This window comes from Pelodiscus sinensis, chromosome 1 (assembly GCF_052426305.1).
Source record: "Pelodiscus sinensis isolate ZL-2025 chromosome 1, ASM5242630v1, whole genome shotgun sequence".
NCBI lineage: Eukaryota > Metazoa > Chordata > Testudines > Trionychidae > Pelodiscus > Pelodiscus sinensis.
Genome location: NC_143052.1, coordinates 144402962 through 144424691, shown reverse-complemented (window position 1 = coordinate 144424691; position 21730 = coordinate 144402962). Strand labels below are relative to the sequence as shown.

The following is a 21730-nucleotide window of genomic DNA, read 5'->3' as shown; positions in this document are numbered from 1 at the left end:
GGGCCAGTGTAGACACAGCCATCATGAGTATTACTACATCTTTTCAGAACAGACAAAACTTTCAGTGACCCCCAGCAAACCAGCAATTTTGACCAAGTGTCCCTTGCAAAATTTTTCCAGAAGTTGGCAGCAGAGTAGACCTCAGTGCAAAGTCCCCTTCTCCTGCAGCACAAAGTGAGAGGACATGGGCCTTAAAGCAAGCACCCCACGGGTATACACAATTGTATACACAACAGATTAAATTTAGGGTCAATGCCTAGGATCAGCTGTTTACCTGCCATATTGACCCTCTTCAGTACTATGTAGGGTTGCCAGATGGTTTCAACAAAAATACTGGATACACTTGACATTACATCACAATCTACATTACGTTTTATTTCCAAAATACTGGACATTTATATTTTCTCAATTTGTTTCCCAAATGGAAAGCTCAAATAGTGGACTGCTGGTTCAAAACCGAACACCTGGCAACCCATGGATGGGACAGTAGTTTTGCCCCAATCCGCATTTCTGTCAGTCTTCCCTGACTTATCTCGCCTCTTCCTCTTCGCCCCGCTTCCCCCTCAGGCGCCAGGCGCCAGGCCCCAGGCCCAGACCAGAAGGGAGGAATGCGCTGATGCCTGAAGCCACTTCTAGTGCTGCCTACACTCCCAGCTCTGCCCCGCCTCATTCAGTAATCAGCCGCAGCCATGAGCTAATTCTAAAGCCTTTGTCACCAACCCGTCGATCGTGATCAATTGGTCAATCGGGAGGGCTCAACCAGTTGATCGTGAGGCGTTCGGGGGCCCTCCTATTTCTCCCCACCCCCAAGAAGCCCCACTACCTACCTCCAGCGACAATGGAGGTAGTGCCGGCTTCCTGTGGGGTGGAAGGAAGTCCGGCAGCTGTGCGCCACTTCCGGGGTTTCAGGAAGTGCACTGGCTGCTCCCCCTCCCTCAAACAGCTGGCACGGTACCAGACCCAGATCTGTGGCATGCTGGGAACTTGCTGTGCGGAGTGGGGAAAGGAGGTAGGAGTCCCCTGAGGAGACGAGTGCCGGGGCTTCCCTTCTCTGGAGAGGGAGGGAGGAGTCCTGGGAGGACGTGCATGCCGAGGCTTCCCTCCTCTGCTGTGGGGGGCGGAGGGAGGAGAAGTCCCTGGACGAGGTGCACACCAGAGCTTCCATCCTCTGCAGGAGGGGGATGGAGTCCGGGGAGGAGGCACGTGCTGGGGCTTCCCTCCTCTGTGTGGGGGGAGGAGGTGGGAGGACTGGGGACTCCCTGTCACCTGCCCCCACCAACACCCTGCCCTCTGCCCCCACTGGCACCCTGACCCCTGCCCCAGCACCTACTGGCACCCTGTCCCTGCTGGCACCCTGTCCTCTGCCCCTGCTCCCATTGGCACCCTGTCCCCGCCCCGGCATCCTGTCCCCTGCCCCCACTGGCATCCTGTCCCCTACCCCAGCACCCACTGGCGCCCTTCCCCAGTACCATGTACTCTGCTCTCACCAGGACAGTTGGGGCCACATTAGTGAGGCTTGGGGGAGGGGGGTTGGAGGAGTCGTTTTTTTGCATCTCACTTGTGTGGGGCCAACTGACTTTTCTGTGGGTCAGTGACCCCTGACTCAAAACAGGTTCCCGTCCCTCTCATAAATAAAGACAATGCTGAAACTTTGTGTTTAACATAATATTTTATTTAAAAATGAAGCCTGGCCAACAAACCCCTAGTTGGGGCCAATCCCCCATCTTCCACCCTACCCCCCTTCCCCTTTCCCCTCCCTATCTACTGTACAATAAAGACACCTGTTTTTGAAACAAAAACGTCTGTTTATTGAACATAACTGGGGTGGGGGAAGGGAGGAATGAGGGTGAGAGAGGGGAGGGGGAAACCTGGGACGAGGGAGCTGGAAGGGGAGGGGAGGGAAGGGAGGAAGGGAAAGGAAAGCTCAGGGGTGGGAGTCCGGCTGCCTTTCCCGTCTCGCCACACTGCGGGTCTGGGGGCATCGGTGGGGAATGGTTGTGGAGGGGGGGGCAGGAGGGACAGGGGGTGTGGAGGAAGCAGGAGCTTAAGCAGGAGCGGGAGCAGGGGGAGCAGGGGGAGCAGAGGGAGGAAGAGGGGGAGCAGAGGGAGCAAGAGGGGGAGCAGGGGGAGGAGGAAATGGGAAGCGGTCCAGCAGGCTCTGGAGGTGGCCTCGCAGAGCACGGCCCTGCTCCTCCAGGGCCTCCAGACTCCTCCGGCGCAGCCTGAGGTCCTCCTGGACCCAGTGGTCCTGGAGACGGAGCTGTCGATCCAGGAACCGGAGGTGCCGCCTCTGGTAGTCCTCCTGGTTCCTGGCTGTCCTGCTTGCCCGGGTGCGGGCGGCTGCAGCAGGCGGGGTGGTGCGCCCTGCAGGCCCAGGTGCTGCGGCTGTGGTGCAAGAAGACCAGCGGTCAATTACCCCAGGGGCCCAGGTGTGTGAAACCCAGCTCCCCTCTGCAAGGCCAGGGCCCCTGCAGGATCCCCAGCTGCTGCTCCGTTGTGGGCAAGGCCCAGGCGCACGGTCCCGGGGCTCCCTCTCGCCCCAGCCCCCCGTACACATAAGGGGAACACGAGGGTACTCACAGGTGGACGCCTCCCCGGCCTCAGACGACGCAGGCGAGCGGCTCTGTGGCGTGCCTCGGGGGTCCCGGGTCCTGGGCAGGCTGGCGGCAGGCTCCTGGCTCTCAGAGCCCTCTTCCTCCTCCTCCGTGTCCAGGAGCGGTCCCTCTGCCCCGGGGTCAATCACGTCCCGGGGGGCAGGGACGGCATGAGGCCCCAGGATGCGGTCCAGGGCATGGAAGTGGGGGCAGGCCTCCGGGTCGGCCCCTGGCTGGCAGGCCCGGGAGTAGGACTGCCGCAAGTCCTTTATTTTGCAGTGCACCTGCTCCCGGCTGCGCTGGTGGCCCCTGGCGGCCAGGCTGGCAGCCATGCGTCTGTAGACGGCCGCGTTCCGGTGGCTAGTGCGGAGATCGTGGACATTGGAGGCTTCCCCCCAAACCTCGATGAGGTCCACGATCTCCGCACTTGACCAGGCGGGCGCCCGCCTTTTGCGCCCCCGGGCAGGCTCCTGGGAGCCGCCAGGCTGGTCCTGGGGAGCAGTGGAGGGCTGGGAGCCCTCGGATGGCTGGCTCATTGTGTGGCAGGTGCAGGCTGTGCAGGCACGGGTGCTTGCAGCCTTGCAACTGGCACAAAGTGAGTAGCCAGCCCGTGGCCCTTTAAGGGCTCCGGGGCCGGGAGGGGGGCAATAGCGTTTCCCTGGTGTTGGCCAGAGTGGCCACCAGGGAAACCTGGGAAGCCTTAGCCTCCCACTAGTTCAAATTAAGGGTCTACACAGCCCTTAATTCGAACTAGCTAGTTCGAACTAGGCTTAATCCTCGTGAAATGAGGTTTACCTAGTTCGAACTAAGCGCTCTGTTAGTTCGAATTAAGTTCGAACTAACAGAGCGCTAGTGTAGCGCCTATGAAAGTTAGTTCAAACTAACGGACGTTAGTTCGAACTAACTTTGTAGTGTAGACATACCCTTCGAGTCTAGTGACGTTCAGTTCACAGGCCCAAACACTTGTTCCAGCTGGAATCTACGTTTCAAGGGCCTGATTCTGACTCGCACTAAGGCTGCTCTGGCTCTTTCTAAAGCAGCCTCAGTGTCAGTAACTGTAGGGTAAACTGAGGCAGCCCTACATGTGGTAGTAGGCCTCTAAACAGCATGACTCCATCCTGGGATCAGGCCTGGGAACACCACAGTCAGGATAAGAGCTGCAGGCAGTAAAAAGACCCTGGGCACCATAGCAAACACATGCTAAGACACTCGACAGGATCTCAGTTGGTAACGTAACACATTTTGCTTAAGATAACATTCATAAAATTTGCTTAACTGTCTTGCTTCACTCCTAGATAATGAGCCTGAGAACCAAGCGCTGCACCAACTCAAGGCCATACCCGCCTGCTACAGAAATATCATTTATGCAGACTAAAATGTTATTACTGTTTTGCTGACATGTTTTGGCATTTGAACAGTAACTACCTGTATATTAATTAATGAGTTGTTACTTTGCAATGGCCGGAGATATTATGTAATCTTTAGTAGTTCTATTGGCTTATGTGCTCATTTCGTCTTGCTGCTAAACCTATCAAATCATTTTTCCTCTGTCCACCTGCTGACTATATAACCTATTGTATTGTGTTAATTAACCAGTGTCCAACAGTAGCGCTGCCAATATTAATGACTTTATGGGTCTCATGCACACAGGAGCAGCCAGGCTGCGTCAGACCACAGGCCCCTCTAGCCCGGTGTCCTGTTTGCCCACAGCGGCCAATGCGGGTGCCCCAGAGGAAATGACCTAATCGGGGAATCCCCAAGCGATCCATCCCCTGTGGCCCATTCCCACCCTCTGGCAACCAGATACCAGGGACACTTCAGTGTTCGGCTTTGCAGGATATTGGAGTGTCTGCTCCCTCCGAGTCCAGTGACGTTCAGTTCACAGGCCCAAACACTTGTTCCAGCTGGAATCCATGTTTCAAGGGCCTGATTCTGACTCACACTAAGGCTGCTCTGGCTCTTTCTAAAGGAGCCTCAGTGTCAGTAGCGCTGCCAATATTAATGACTTTACGGGTCTCATGCACACAGGAGCGGCCAGGCTGGGTCAGACCACAGGCCCCTTTAGCCCGGTGTCCTGTTTGCCCTCAGCGGCCAATGCGGGTGCCCCAGAGGAAATGACCCGATCGGGGAATCCCCAAGCGATCCATCCCCGGTGGCCCATTCCCACCCTCTGGCAACCAAAGACCAGGGACACTTCAGTGCTCGGCTTTGTCAGAGATTGGAGTGTCTGTCAAAGCACCCTGGGCTGAAGTGGGGGATTGTGGGGGGCTCACGGAGAGGTTGTGAGGAGGCACGTGGGTGGGACAGGGGCAATTGTGGGGTCTCCGAGGGGGGAGCTGCGGGGTGGTTGGCTCGCTGGTTGGCCCCCCCCCCCGCACGTGCCACGTGTCTCTGACCACGCGAAGTGACACGTTCTGGGACCCTGGGTGCTCTGGGCACAGCTGCCGGGTCTGTGCGCAGGGCGGGTCCCGAGCCTGGCCGAGCCCGCTGCTCCCACTGCAGGGACCCAAGCGGCAGGTCCGTGTCTTGTGCCGGAGGCGGGGCCCAGTGATGTTGCTGTGGGAGCTGCATGCGGGGCTGGGGCAGCCACTGGCCACAGCTGGAATCCAACAGGCTGCGCCCCTGGCAGGCACTCCTAGTTGAGAGCAGAAGCCGGGCAAGGGCAGGGGGAGTGGATGCAACTCCCAGCCACTCTCCCCGCCCAGCTGTTGCACGCAGCTACAGGCTCCCAGCTGGGAGGTGGGGCCGCGATCGGCGCTGGGAGCCTCTGGTTGTGTGCAGAAGCTGGGCAGGGGGAGTGATTGGGAGCCCCAGCCACTCCCCCCGCCCCTGCCAAGCTTTTCCATGCTACAACAGGCTCCCAGCACCGATCGCAGCCCCATCTCCCAGCCGCTCTCCTGCCCCCACCAGGCTTCCATCCCATGCCCAGCCGGAAAAACAGAAAATACCAGACATTGCACATTCTCTGAAATTTTTTACCAGACAGAGGGTGCGAAACCGGACTGTCCGGTAGAATACTGGACACCTGGCAACCCTGCCTAACACAGCAGCGCTGCCCCTGGCAAAGGCAACCGGGGCCACCGGTCAGATCAACCCTTTATTTCACGCTCTTCCACCTGTGTCTCTCTCCAACCCCACCCATCTGCAGTGCACCTTAGCGGGGGGCGAGGAAGCCAGCACAGTATGTTATGTGCCATTCCTTAGCTATGCACCAAGCTGTGGATGCCAGATCTAGGGCTGACAGTCTTGAGACAGACACCTGCTTAAGAGCAAAAACAGACTGTTTGAATGTGTTGGTGGAGCTGGTATTCCTGGAAGCAAGGTGCTGGTAAATAGCTCAGTGCAGTTTACATATTAACTTCTTACAGTACACGAAGCATCAAGTTGCACACTCACATAAGCTGCCAGTGTGATACTTGAGGTCACAAAAGAATGTATTTACTGCACTGATTCAGGGAATTTTTTCCTGGAAATGGGAGATATACATTAGAGCAAAAAGTCCCACAATTGCATTTGGGCACTTTGATCTTGTACATTACAAGCGACTGGGTCATCTTTTAATATGTGTTTGCAACCTTGGAGCCGTGTTGCTCCCAAGATGTAAGAGAGACCAAGTCAGTGAGGTAATATATTTTGTCTGGACCAAATTCTGCTGATGAAAGATACAGGCTTCTGAGCTAATGGGTCAATGGAGGGGAAAAAATCAGGGCATGTCTACACTAGGAAATTGTTTTGAAATAATAATAACTCCCAAAATAGCTATTTCAAAATATCGTGTCCACGCTACAGGGAAACCTTGAAATTAGTCTGAGGCAGGCTCCGTTAATGTGGATGTGCTACCTCGATTTAGAGCCACAGGAAACACTGAGGCGTAATGTGGATCCTCCGCTGGTTATTTTGAAATAACTCCCTAGTGTAGACCAGGACTTAGTGTGTTTGATCTAAATTCAAGTTGGGACAGACTATTAGGCGTAAGGAGTAATGTGTGTCTTAGGACACCACTTGCAGGGAGTGGACAATAAAGATTAAACTGTTATGTAAAAGGAGTTTGAAGTTGGCCATTAAGCGTTAGCAGATAGGTGCTATTACACATTACTGTAAAGACCATGAAACTAGCGCCCCTCTTAAATTCATGCTTTTTAGCATCTAGCGGTATTATAAATTTAATTTTCCAAGCTTGTTATTTGAAGGTGTTGTACAGGTTTCCTTTGAGAACAAATATTGACAGCTTCGACATAGAGTGTGAAAAGTGTTCACCTACTGGTGACATGGGTGGCTTTGTCTGCTCCAGAATATTAAAAATGCTGCACAAAGTATATTAAAATTCTGCATACGTTATATGTCAATATATGACACTATAATAATGCCAGTTTCAATTGTTTTGGTAATTTAGTTCAAAATACCTGTCAGCAAGTTTGTCTTATAGTATTTCCCACACCCCTCAGACACAGTGAAAAGACTGGGGGAGTCTGAGAGAGAGGGAAGGAGCCTGGAAGTAAACCTGGAGGACTTTTAGGTGTGGGTAGGAGAAGTATGGACTCATTTCTTTGGAGGGGCTTGTTCAGGAGTTAGGAAGCCTTCCTCACGCAGACCCTGACTGACCCCAAGCCTCTCTCATCTGCCCGGTCCCCCTCCACCAACACTATTATTTGTTAGAAGAGTTGTTTGGGAAACAATTTGATTGTTTCTTTAAATTCCTGTGTGACTTCTAATGTGGGCTCCTTTTTTAGTTTTTGAGAGCAGGGCCTTTGGTGAGTTAGCAGCAGTTGCTTACTGCTGGAATGAACGTACCCTTCTGTTACAAGCAACATGGAAACACAAACTTTGGTTTGAAAATCAGATTCCTTTTATTTTCATTTTTGTATTGGCACGAGCATTATGAGCCGGGCCTCTGTAGAAAGAGCAGCAGACGAGCCCCTTCCATGCAGCTCAGTCAAAGTCGATCAGTTCATCACTTTTGGTTTTGCCAGTCTGATAGGCAAGAAGACTGATCTCACCGTCAAGGCTTTCGGACACCTTCAGGTGTACACACTCATCAGTGCTGTCGCTGACAGAGACCTGAAAGACAAAGAGAGTAGGACACCCATGGACTAAGCAGATTCCAAGGAAGGGATGTGTTGGGGAGATGCCGTGCCGAGCCATTGAATAGCTATAAAATAAAAATTAAATCCAACATGGAATACTCAAGCCCCACAACCTGGGCTGCGGAGACTGTCCCGTGTTAAACCACATGTGTGAACAGAAACAGGCCTTTGTGTCCAAACTAGGATGCTCCCGATGATCATCAAAAATCGAAATGTTATCCCTGCGCTCACAAGGTCAAATTCAGCCCTGCCCTAAGAAGCTGCTACTTCCATTGGTTGCCCTGGGAGTTGCACCTGTTTATGCCTGGGCTTAATTTAAGTCCCATTCTTCACACTCCAAAAATGATCCCACTCAACCCCTTATCTTCTGCACTTTGCACATCTCTGTGGGGATCCGGGCAGTCGGGGTGAGTTCGCGTTAGGAAAATCAGAGGGTTAAACCCAAAAGATTTCAATCCATTTTTCCTGAGGGAAAGTCTCATTGACTTCCGTCACATCCCATGGCTAGATTGGCCATGGAAGACTTAACCCCTTGTACCTAGAAGAGCCCATCGCAGTACAGACACTCCGGAGGGGCAAAGAAAGCTGGGGGAAAGGAGATGTTTTCTTCATCTTCTACATGAGAGTCAGTTGATGAAAGCCAGGTAAGAGGCAAGAGGGGAGTAATGGGAAGAAGCCCTTCTGTTGGACCCTCCAGGGACTAGCTGAGTTTACAGCAAGGGCTGACGTGTGTTTGGAATTTTGTTGGACGTCCGTTTGCTTGGCTAAAGGACCAAACCCAAAGCACCCCACCTCCAGAAAGGAAACGGAGAGCAGTGAGTCCTAGTGGAAGGTAAGCGAGTGCTCTCACATGGGCTGGGGAAGATTTTTCAGACAAATCTCTTATTCACCACAAATGCAGTTTCAGATCAAACAAAACTATGAGTTTTTATGAATTTGACTGTCACACATAAAAAAACCCACCCCTATTTCTTTGGAAATGGTGACAGGCTTTTTCAAGGTTTCCAAAATGATTCCTTTTGATTTTGGGGAAGAGAGATTTACAAAGTAGGCCAAGGGGGAGATGACACTTTCCACCTTGTAACCCTTAAGCCAGTGGCTGGAGTACTCCTAAGATGTGGGAGACCAGGGTTCAATGCTATCCTCATTTGATGTACATAAGGGAGTTGATTTTCGATCTCCCACTTCTTAGTGCTACCTTGGTGGCCAGGGCACTCAGCAAGGAGGTGGGACAGCCAAGGTCAGATCAAATCCTCTGTAACCTGTTTCCTGTTTGAAGAGCCTTTTTTAAAAATAATAAATCTCTCTCTTTTTTCTGGAACCAGCCATTTGTCCCGCTTGCTCTCTTCATTGGCTTTCTCTGGGTCCAGTTAATCTCAGGAGACCAGAATGAGGCCTGGGGCAGGAATGTTCAGAGAGCGTGTTCCACAGAAGGAGCAGCCTTGGCCTCTGGGTCCCAGGCAGCTTGTGACCAACCACAGGGCCCCGTTCTAGGGAAACATTTGGGAAAGGGGAAAATCTCATTAATAATCAATTTCTCATCCCTTCCCCTGAAGTGTGAGCCTTGGAACATGTAATTGGATCACGAGGACTGAAAGGAAAGAGGGGCTGGACTGCACTTCTGCAGCAAAAGGTTGTGGGGACCTAGAGATCTACCCTCCCCAACACACACTCGCTGTGTCTAGTATTGCTTAGAGGAGTCTGAGAGTGTACCGCTGAATCCTCTCAGTAACTCTCCCCAGACTCCTCCGGCTGGCCTTCTGCCTAGGGGGTGAGCATGGGGAACAGGATTCTGCTTCCTTTCAGGGCATGGGGGGAGAAGGGAGTATGGAAGGAAGGAAAAGCCATTGGGGTATGTCTACACTACAGCGTTATTTCAAACTATCTTATTTCGAAATAGTTCGAAATAAGTTATTTCGAAATAACGCATCCACACACAAAATGCATTTTGAAATAGCACGTCCACACTGAGTGGACACTGACTCGCATTTCAGGCTGGCCGGAACCAGGTCAGGCAGGGCATCAGGTCAGTGTCAGCCAATGGTCAGGGCAGTGTGTGTGTGTGTGTTATACTCCCGAGTCTTCAACTGCTAGGACACGAGGTCCTGTCACAGTGGGTAGCCTTAGGGGAGGCCGACGGGCACCCCGAGAGGTTTTACATCTGTGTCTTTAACCGCTAGGACCGAGGTCCTTTTGCAGCGGGCAACCAACAGGCTAACAGACGCCCCAGAGTTTTTGCAGGAGAGCTTATTACACCTGAGACTTTAACTGCTAGGCCACACAGTCCCTTTCACAGCGGACAGCCTAGGGAAGGCTGACAGGCGCCCCACGGATCTGTCCCCTGGAGGTGACAAGATCCAAATGCCCAGCTCTGCCTGCATCTGCTCCCTATGGGTATGTCTACACTACCACCCTAGTTTGAACTAGGGTGGTTAATGTAGTCAATCGAAGTTGCAAATGAAGCCTGGGATTTAAATATCCCAGGCTTCATTTGCATCTTGCTGGGCGCGGCCATTTTTAAATCCCCGGTAGTTCGGACTCCGTGCCTGCGGCTACATGCGGCACGGAGTAGGTAGTTTGAATTAGGCTACCTACTCCTCGTTACTCCTCGTTCCTGGGAACCGTTACTCCTCGTTCCTGGGAGGAGGGAGCTGGAAGGGGGAAGCAAGGGGAAGAAGGGAGAGGGGAAGCTCAGGGTTCAGGGTTGGCGGGGTCTCGCCGGACCAATTTGATTGTCATGCAAACCTGCTCCTGGGTTTGCATGTGGCCTTTGGTGGCCAGGCTGGCAGCTGTCCTGTCATAGACAGATGCATTCCTCCATCTAGTGTGGAGATCATGGAAGTTGGGGGCATCCCCCCGCAAACCTGGAAAAGGTCCACCCTGATCTCCGCTCTGGACCAGGAAGGCACCTGCCTTCTCCGGGCCCTGGCAGGCTCCTGGGAGCTGGCAGACTGCTCCTGGAGAGTGGTGGGGGAGCTGGCTGCCAGTGGCTTGCTGGCTCATGTTTTGGGGCCACTGGGTCAGGGGCAGTGACTGCTGGCTCTAGGCTGGCAGGCTTGGAGCTGGCACAGGCACTGTGGCCAGATTCTACCCCTTTGAGGGGTCTGGGGAGGGAGGGAGAGTGAGGAGAGTTCTTAGTTGAGGGTGGAGTGGCCACCAGGGCACCCTGGGAAGGGCTAGAGGCCCCCTATTTCAAAATAAGTGTCTACACAGCACTTATTTCGAAATAGCTATTTTGAATTTGGCATTATTCCTCGTAGAATGACGTTTACCAAATTCAAAATAAGCACTCCACTATTTCAAATTAAATTTGAAATAGCGGTTTGGCTATGTAGACGCTAGGAAAGTTATTTCGAAATAACTTTGCTGTGCAGACATATCCTTGTTGTGCTTACACAATAGCGAAGGCCAGTGCCGAAAGTGTCCGTCTGCTATGTACATTGGACAAACATCTCAGACACTTCGCCAAAGGATTAATGCCCACAAAACAGATAACAGACAAAATCACAAAGAAAAAACAGTTTCTTGCCATTTTAACCAGAAAGGACACTCTCTCAATGACTTAACCACCTGCATTCTGCTACAAAGACCTTTTATATCTGCACTTGAAAGGGAATCCTCTGAACTGTCATTCATGTTAAAATTTCACTCTCCAAAAAGGAATGAACAAACACTCGAACTATCTTACCCATTACCAAGATAGCTTCCCCAATTATCACCTCTAATACCATTAACTCACAAACATCCCACCATCCCTATGTGACGTAGTGGGGGTACTCTCCCCACTTCTAATATCATCAATTCACAGACACTTACCTTCCTTCCTTCCCCCCACCCCTGCATCCCCCTCCTGTTCTGAAATGTGATTTGTCCTTTTCATATGTGTTCATTTTTTTTAATTGTATCCTTTGGTATATATGGTTATGACTATTTTCTTCCATTATTTGATCTGAGGAAGTGGGTCTGGCCCATGAAAGCTCATCATCTAATAAACCATCTTGTTAGTCTTTAAAGTGCTACATTGTCCTGCATTTTGCTTCAGTGCCGGAGGGTGAGAGTTGTAAAAGCCATTGGAGAGTCTGGAATGGAGATTGCCCTCTTGGCAAGCCCAAAATGTGGCTATTTACAGCTGAACACGTGTGACACGTGCTTTATAAATACTTAGGTGGGATTCACAAAACCCCCTTCTTTTCTTTTCTACTCATGTAGAGAAATAGCAGCCAACAATCTCCTGTAGAGATGTTAGGTGGGCACTGAAAAAATCACGAGAGATAGTCTCTTCCTTCATTAAAAGTCATCTTGGACCTTTCCCTGCATTGTTTGCTCACTGTTTGAACATCTTGCTTCAAGCCACTCCAAATGACAGCTCCATTCTACTTAAAGTAGAACACTTGGCAAGGCTGGAAGAAGTGGGGGATTTTGTTGAGTACTGACCTTAATTAAGTAGATTTTTCCACCATCAGCAGCCTCCTGCATTCTAAATGAAATGGCTACAAAGACTTCATATGTCTTGTTCTCTTTCTCTTCCAGTTGTGACTTCACCTATAATGAAAAAGAAAGGGTTAGGATGTGCAAAAAGCTCAGCACACTCCTTCTCATCATATGTTTAATGCTTCAGCTTCCTGAAGAAGGTAGATCAACTTACATGCAGCAAACATTTCCCTTCTTTGGGCCTTGCTTCTTAACAAACAATTCAACTCACCTCAGAGCTTCCCGCCCTATTTCCTAAGCTCCACAGATCCTGCGACAGGCTTCACGTCCCAAAACTAGGATTGCTGCCTGGCCTTTCCTGAAAGCTTTTCCTTGAAGCTCCTGCTCTCTGCAAACATCTCCTCCTATACCCCCATCCATCCATTGATTTTGGAGTATGTCCACGTTTTCCCATCCCCTTTCCAGAGTACGCCCCATCCTCATTCCTCCCCATCCTCATTCCTCCCCATCCCCACTCTTCCCTCTCTCTCCTGGAGCCTTGACATTTCCAATTTGAGCTATTCCAGTGGCCTCAGGTCACATGATATATCAAGACTCTCATGATATATTGACTAAGGAGGCACCTTGATGAGCTCTGAGCCAGGGTACTCCAGGGGTCCTGGTTCCTTGGGGCTGGCAAGCACTGGTTAAAGACTGATTTGTGGGCTGGGAATATACTTTCTCAAAAGACAGAACTTGAAAGTAGGAATAAGGGATCTTCCGGAAAAGGGTTTATTTTCCGCAAGATCCCGTCTAGAATGGCGCTTTTCTCTGGCAAAACCCCGAGCCGGAAAAAAGCGGCAGCCATGTTCATGCAAATGCCGCGGGGGATATTTAAATCCCCCGTGGCATTTGCAATTCCGACTGGTCTCATTAGCATCCCTTTTCCAGAAAAGGGTGCCAATGTAGACACAGCCTAGGGCTACGTCTACACTGGCCCCTTTTACGAAAGGGGCATGCTAATTTTAAACTTCGTAATAGGGAAATCCGCGGGGGATTTAAATATCCCCCGCGGGATTTAAATAAAGATGTCCGCCGCTTTTTTCCGGCCTGGGGAAAAGCCGGAAAAAAGCGTCTAGACTGGCCCGATCCTCTGGAATAAAGCCCTTTTCCGGAGGATCTCTTATTCCTACTTTCAAAGGAAAAGGGCTTTATTCCGGAGGATCGGGCCAGTCTAGACGCTTTTTTCCGGCTTTTCCCCAGGCTGGAAAAAAGCGGCGGACATCTTTATTTAAATCCCGCGGGGGATATTTAAATCCCCCGCGGATTTCCCTATTACGAAGTTTAAAATTAGCATGCCCCTTTCGTAAAGGGGCCAGTGTAGACGTAGCCTTTGTGTGTTGGTTACATAGGCACAATCTGTGAGTATCATTGTAATCTTCCCCCGGGCTTTCAAAGTCAAATAGCCCCAGTCTAGGGCAACTGCACCTGTGTTTCCCCTTGAGGCCACCAAGGGCACCCACTCTAGGCCCACAGCTCCTCAGCCATCACCTCTCTTGGGCAAAGGCCCTTCTCTCTTTCTTTCCTGAGCAGGGAGTTCAGGCTGCACAGCTTCCTGAGCTACTGTGTGATCTCTCTAGCAAGCCAGCCTGCCTAAGCGGGCCAGCACCTGTACGGCTTTCTCTCCACAGGCTCTGAACAGTGCTGAGCCAGCAGCGACCGGTTATCACACCGCTCCTCCTAAGCCAGCACATTGATTGTGAAGGAAAAGCATTCCATGGAAACCATTCACACAATACATGCCCTACACACACGTTAGCTAGTTCACTAGAGATCACCCCAGCTCCAGCCTAGGGCTCCCGTAGGTTAGGCCCATCCAACCTTTCCCCAAAGGTTGGACACAAAGCCCTGCTCATTTGCAGGGTCAGAAAAAAGGCTCGATTCTGTTTAAACTATTTATCTAAAAATCCTTTTTGTCAGTTGGTCTCTGGAGAATCCAGTTGAAGCAGTAAATGCAAGTATCTCCCCAGGTGGTGGGATCTCTGCGGAGGTCTTACAATTTGAGTCAATTTGCCTGACCACGTCCCCTCTGCACTATTGTTAGTTCCTAGCCGGCTGTGGCTCCCCTCCCTCATGGAATTATATTGAATCCCTCAATAGAACAGAAACGATTGTAGTGACTTAAGTTTTTTCCTAGGACTGCTGTGATCACCCTCACCTGGTGGGGTCATTGGATTGCTGTGGCGCATCAGCCCTTCTCAGAGCATGCCAGCTGTACCGTGTCTCCTGTTCCGTGCAAGAGTGCTTGTGTAAAAGGTCTTGCGCAAGAGCATTAAAGAAACTGCAGCTGCAAGGCAGCCTGGGTTGCAACAGCTCTCAAAAACTCTGGGATACACAGCACCAATGAAATATTCATTTACTAGGGATGCCAGAAAAAGTTAAATGCCTTAGGGCCTAGGCTCATTCAACAAGCTAGAGAAGTTCCCACTGTAACCTTTGGGAGGCAGTTCCAATGCAGGGTAGGGTTCCTCAGGCCTCACTATCTTAATATTTCAATCCACTCGCATGGCAGAAGAAATTCAGAGTTCAGGTCTGTGTATAACGCAGTGTTGCTCTCCAAGTGGTACGAGTCCCCTTAGGGGTACTCAAGAGAAGTCTGGGGGGGTACATCAACACAACTGAAATTTGGAGAAAACTGAATTTTTGTTTTAAGTTTTACAGCGTTTTATTATTTTTGTACTTTTTACACCCAAAAATTTCATCACCCACCTGGCTACGATTAAGTTGTTTAAACAAATGTGTTGCAAAGGAAAAAAAAATTGTGTGTGTCTGAAAACTGTAGGCACTGGGGGTACTTATAATTTTTTTAAAGGGGGGTACTTTATTAAAAAAAAGGTTGAGGAACACTGGTGTATCGCATTGGAGGCCCCTCTGCATTGCTCTGCCACACGGGTGCAGCATCTTCTGCTTGAGTGTCAACTCAGGAGCAGCTGTTCCAGTGCTTCCCAGGCTGCCACTCTCACCCCAAATCAGAAGCAGTGGGTAGAAGAGGCAAGGGAAACCAATGCTTCCCCTGGGCCTTAGGGCCCAAACCCTTCTCTTTCTCTCCCTATTCTGACGCTTCCCCAACACTGAAACTCTTAAAAGAGCCATTAAGTGGTAATGACGCCATTTGCCAACCCTGAAGTATGAACTGTCCGTTTCTGACACAAACCGTGGTGCATGGCGTATTTACTCAGAACTAGGCCCTTAAATACAATATTTAAAGCAAACTGTAAATAGGGTTGCCAGGTGTCCGGTATTCTACTGGACAGTCTGGTTTTTGCACCCTCTGTCCGGTTAAAAACTTCAGAAAATACCGGAGAACCCTGCCCCCATACTTCAGCCACCACATGGGGAGGGATCTCTGCCCCCAGGCACCACATGGGGAGACCCCCCCAATCCCTTTGCTCCAGCTACCATCCCCACTAGTCCCCACTCTCAAGCCAGCACATGGCACAGCTCCCGCCCCCTTTTCCCCAGCCATTACAAATTTTTAGCCCGCGTGTTCAGTTTTTTTCGGGAGACCATCTGGCAACCCTAACTGTAAACGGTTGGTGAGAACTATAAAATCATATCTCTAAAAAACACTTGCATCGATTTTTAGATGCACAATTTAGGTATTCATCTTTAACCCTACGTGCTTGGATCGTCAGACATATCCGTTTTAAATACATTCTTCAAAAGACCACCCTGATCAAAAATATACATGTTCATTTTAATTACCATCATACAAAAAAACTTTCTTCCAAAGTCTTGCTGTCCTTTCTGTCCATCCCTGCTGTAATCTTTCTCCCTTCAGAGAAACAACTCCCCTTTTCTTACAGATAGTTGGACAACTGAAATTTTATCATTATTTCAAGCACACAGAAAACATTAGTGTTCCCTTTTCTGAACACACAAAACCACTCTGATTAATTTAAAATAATGTCTTTGTTCCCAGGTGTTCAATATGTATTGCTTGATGAAGGCTTAAGAGTACAAATATAAAGTCAGCTTAGAAATACCGATTAAGAAAATGTAAAACAGAGAAGAACTGCATCATGTATTGCATAATATTTACTGTTGTATTCAGCAGGACGACTGACTTACCCTTCTTACAAACTTTTGCAAATAACTCTAATTATTTGGTATATTTGGTATCTCAGGTATATATTATGGTATATCTTATTTGGTATATCAGGTTTTTCCAGGGTATATCAAAAAACCTGTGGCTGACATGTTTTCCCCAAATTTAGTGCTTTTATTTAGGTCCCAGTCTCGACAATCTGGCATGCAGTGCAAAACATACTCCATTTTCTTTAGAAATAAATAGTAGGAGAGGGTTTTTTCAGATGTCATTTGCTACATTTGGGTTCAGGCATTAGGCTGGAACAGGTTGAGCAGGGAGGGGGAGGGAATAGAGGAGGGTGACAGTGGGGAGGGGGCGGAGCAGGGGGGAGTATGGGCGGGGCCACAGGCGGGGGAGCTCTCCTCCCCAAGCAGCAGTTACACACACGGCCTAGGACCCAAATGCTGCAATCATGGCCCTGCGCCCAGAACCCCGACATCCCTGTTCTTGACTAAACATTCCTCTGGCTCCCATGGAACCTCCCCTTCTGCTGCTCTCAGGAGTTTCAGGGCGCTGCACCCAGGCTTTCTGCTTCTTTGGGTGTGGCAAGTTACACGTCCCCTCAGCCCGCTGCCCTTGTCTCAGACAAACAAGCTGCCCCCTCTCCCGGTTCACAACCCCCCAACCTCCAGCACCATTTACCCATCAGTTAGCTATTGGCCATCAAGGGAGGCCAAGCAGCCAGCTACCTAGTCCCCAGATACAGGCCAAGGAGATTTAAGAAGCAATCCATTCGGCTGGAGGTTGTTTCTGGACTTATCTAAGATTAGGAGAGGAAGGAAGGGAATGCTCGGGGGCCAACACGCTCCACAGATGGGTAGGGCCAGGGTGGTTGGGGCTAGATTGCACTTAGGACCTTTGGCGCCCTGCTGACCAGGAGAATTTTTAGCCCTGAGTTAACACCCAGGCTCCCCCTGCATTATGTGTGTGTAAGAAAGGGATTCTCAGCAGCCAGTATGCAGGGTGGGGAGCCAGTTAAACTAGCTAGGACTAAAATGGAGAAAAGAGGGGCAGAGCATAAGGCCCACATCTACAAAGGTACTTAGGCACCTGACTGTGTGGAGTATGGGTGGGACCACAGGCTGCTCTCTCCTCAGCACACACAGATCTTACGCAATGGCAGAGCCAGCAAGGGGAAGTCAGAACTGGTGAGTTCTTTCTGCTGCTCTAAGCACCAGGCAAGGGTTTCGTCTTTTGGAATGGATGAGAGATCAATGAATAATGTTGTTATATTTTTTTAGGTCAGGAGTTTCCAGTCTTCTTTCTGACTCCCCTCTGCTGCGCGTGGTGAATATTCTACAGCCCACCTGTGCCACAACAACTGGTTTTCTTCATTAGACAACTACATTAAAGCCAGGCCTGAGGCGGGTAGGCAAGGCAACTGCCTGGGGCCCTGCAGAGCTACACTGATCAAACTTTGCCTTCAGCCCCATGTGGGGGCTTGAACGCCGGTTGCCAGGGCTCCGGCTTCAGCTTTCTGCCCTGGGCCCCCAGAAGTCGAGCACTGGCCCTGCTCTCTGGTTTATTTTGGTGGGCCCCCTGAAACCTGCTTGTGCCCCCTGGTTGAGAACTGCTGCTTTAAATCATTCCAAGTGCATGGCCCTTTCCTGAAGTCGTCCAGGTCCCTACATCGCTGCCCTCCAGAGGCTGTCGTCTGCTCACAGTGAACGGGCAGGGACATTTGAAACCCTCTGCTGACCCTCATGGCAATGAAAGCAGAACCTGACTTGACGTTTCACCTTTGTGCCACATTTGTGTTCACTGAAAACCAAGTATTGTGGCCTCATTTCTGATACGTGCTGTCTGCAGATTTAAACTTGGCTTCTAAAAATTGGTTATTTTTTTTTGAGAGAGAGTCTGTTACATTTCTACAATGCGTGCACACAACACCACCAATGTCTTGTACTTCCATGCTGCCTTTTGAGGAAGACTCTCAATATGTCTTAGTAACATGAATTCAACTTTACGGTCCCCATTTCAGGAAGGGACGTGTCAGTCTCCCTCCTCCCCCTTCAGTCCTCCTTTTAGAGCTGAGGAAGTTGAAGCACAAAGAGGTAATGTGATTTGCCACCAGTCACATAGTGAGTCCACGGCTGAGCCAGGCAGTCCCAGGGTATTTCCCCTCCTCCAGACCCCCAAGCCCAAACAACCTTCAAGGGGCCTTAAATCATTATCGGAAAGGCCAACATTATAAATCACAGCAAGATCCTGACAAACTCTGAAAATCCAAGGTTTCCCAGGGATCTACCTAGCCCCTGGACTCCTAGAAGGCTATTTGTTTTTTTTAAATAGTGGAATCCAGGGTCTCTGAAATACCCACTCCCCTCTTGTACTCTCTCTCCCTCCCCCAGTAATGAGACTCTAGTTGCAACCCTGAACAAAAGCCTGACTCCCTGGGCTGCTCTGCATTTGGAAATGGCACCCCTAATGCACCAACCGTGCAGCTCCACTAGTCCAAGTACACAAGTGCCCATGTAGACAGAACACTGATATTTTTACTGCCCTGGCAGCCAGTTCTGTACAGGTCAAGCTTCGATGGCGACTTGTAAAACCCTGTCTCCACGGTTGTTTCTATCACTGCTATTATCAGTTGAACTGCACTGGCAGTTAATTGGCTGTGTAGATTCAATTTCTAGTATTATAAAGACCACTAGACCTTGCTGTCTTTCATCTGTTTCTGTACATGTCCCTAGAGCTTTGAGAAGACTGAAAATCAGGTCAGAAGATTGGAAGAAAGCTAATGTGTTACTATTTAAAGAGAATAAATGGGATAAGCCAGGCCAATTGGACATTGACCATAGGTAAAAAATTGAAGCAGCTGATATGGGTCTTGATTAATAAAGTATTAAAGGAAATTAGTATACTTAATGCCAATCAGTGTAAATTTATGGAACTTAGATCCTGCCAGATTAACTTGATAACTTTTTGATGAGAGTGTATAAGTGGTTGATAAAAGGTAATACCACTGCTGTAACAGACCACTGTACGGCATTATACTTGGTGCCACATGGCATTTTGATTAAAAACTAGCACAATACAAAATGAACATTGCCACAGTAAATTGATTAGAGATTGAAAAGTTCTATGCCTGTGTAAACCACGTGGTCAGACTAGCTAGTCCCTTCCAACCTAGGCATATCTAGAATTTCCTGGACTGCAGCCAGTATCATCTCTTCTTAAGCAATTTCTCCATGCCCCATGCTCTGAAGCTGTCTAGAGAGCTTTCATTGACAACGCTGGATGTTAGATTTTTAAAATAAATTCTAGCTTCAGTCCATAATCTCTCTGGAATTTGCTTTAAAGACATACCCTTTTTCGCTGTTAGTTTGTTTTACATCTTTCATTGGCTGTGACTCACCTGGTCAGCAATCTTTTGGATTTCTGGAGTTGCAGGCTCGGTCTCGGAGAAGTCTCCGGGAACACTCATAGTGGCAAATAACTTCTTAGGGTGTTTGCAAACACTGACAAGCAAAATCTAGAGCAAATGTGACCAAGAAAATTCAGACTTCCAACATTATATAGCCGCACAGTCACGTGATTTGTAGATGTGGATTTTACCATCATCAGGTTTGTAAGGGAAAAAGACAGAAGAAAGGAAAGCAATATAGTATTTTTAATAGTAAGGGAAAGAGCATTTTAAAGACCATAATGTGTATATTGCTTTCTGAAAACCAGAAAAGCAGAAAACAAATAAGTCCTGAACCCCTATTAATTACGGTACTTGGTTCAGGCTGGTGTGGCAATTTTTTTTTACTCAAAACCAGTTTCATCATATCTCATGAGGGTGTGATTCTTTGTGCTTAGGAAAGTGATTGTAAACACTGAACTACACCCCAATATTAACTTAAAAATTACCACACGTTCTCCCCAGGTTTCATTTACAGGAACAGCAATTCCTGTTTAACTTGAACCTTGGTTCTCCAAGTTACCCTAAGCGAGCAAAGGCAGCAGGCCTTTTATTTTTCCAACTGTTGAAAGGACATATAAGAATGCTGGCACAGGCTGCCTGCCACCCTTACCCCTTCTTTTGCTTGTATTTTAGTTTTCCATATGAAGAAATATGACCCGCCCTCCAAAAGAAGCATGCATGTACATTTCTTTATCAAACTTTTCCCAAACCTATGTGCATTTAGGAATTAGTCTTGTTTTAATTGTGCACCAGAAATAACATTTTCTTTTTCTACATTATCTCTTTAACATTTGTCTTTATACATTGGCACATAGACCCCCAAAGAAAGTAACATACTTCTCCACAGCCTTTTGTATTATTTCGGAATTAGCATCCATTGGATTGAATTGTATTAATTTTTAGTGAAGTTTTTGAATGACAGATACATTTTAAAGATTTAAAATATATACACAGATATACACTGCACAAATGGTCCAATGGCTGGAAAGCGAAGCTAGATGAATTCAGACAGTAAATAATGAATACAATTTAATAACGAGCAATTTACCACCGCAACAGTTTACCAAGGATCGTGGTGGGTTCTTCATTCCTGGTAATTTTTAAATCAAATTGGATGTTTTCCTAAGAGATCAACTCTGGGAATTTTTTATGGGAGTTTATACACAAGAGCGCAAACCAGATTGTCACTCTGGCCACTTCTAGCCCTGGAATGTCTGAATTTAAAGTATATCTAACAGTGTAGATGTGGTTTTGCACCCATTGCAGCTGGTCTCTAGATTATGTAGTAAGTGTATAGATTCCTTAAGAATTCCCAGTTATCATTTGCAGGATGGAGAGGGTGACCATCCGGCCCATTTTTAACAGGACAGTCCCATATTTAAACCCTTTTGCAGGTCTCCCGACTTTTTCTTAACAATGATCAGAGAGACCATGTTGGTCTGATCTTGGGAAAACAAAAACAGCAGTCATGTAGCACTTTAAAGACTAACAAGATAGTTTATTAGGTGATGAGCTTTCCTGGGGCGGACCCAAATTTTCAGCTCTGGCTCTCTCCCTACTGGTCAGTGGGCATCAGCTCAGCAGCAGCAGCCTCCTGTTTGTGGCTGGCAGGTGACTGCGGCAGGGGGTGGCCAGCAAGTGGTGCTCTTAGGCAGGGCGCGGAGACAGAAAGACAAGAAGCCAGTAGGAGGAGAGGCAGCCTGTGTGTGACAGGGGGTAATGGGGATGGGTGTGAGTGAGGGGTGTGTCGCCCCTCCCCATGAGCACCCTACAGCCAAGTGTCTCAAGGGGGGAGGGGTCTGACAGCCCTTTCAGGATGTGGGAGAGAAGCCATGATCCCCGGCACCTTCTGTGGGGCTGAAAACTTGATCCCTGTTGGCTCTTCCCACACGGAATTTCCAGCAACCTGAAGCTGATCCATGGGGCACCCCTTGAATTGCCAGCACCACTCAGGCTGCAGCCCCGGTCCTCAGTGCACCTCTCCCCTCCCCAGATAGCAGCTCCAAACCCCGGCATGCCCCTCCCCCCGAGTAGCAGCCCTGATCGCTGGCATGTCCCCCCCCCCAGCTGAAACCCTGAACCC

The 21730-nt window shown here is 49.3% G+C and overlaps 1 protein-coding gene across 1 annotated transcript; it reads right to left on the bottom strand.

Moving 5' to 3' along the window:
- Positions 1–7417: 7417 nt before the first annotated feature.
- LOC149525651 (stefin-C-like) lies at positions 7418–19750 on the bottom strand. The gene is made up of 3 exons (XM_089772059.1): positions 19597–19750; positions 12113–12220; positions 7418–7652 (listed from the first exon to the last, which is right to left on the bottom strand). Exons 1-3 carry the CDS (start codon positions 19663–19665, stop codon positions 7524–7526), a joined length of 306 nt encoding a protein of 101 aa, XP_089628185.1. The 5' UTR covers positions 19666–19750; the 3' UTR covers positions 7418–7523.
- Positions 19751–21730: the final 1980 nt, after the last annotated feature.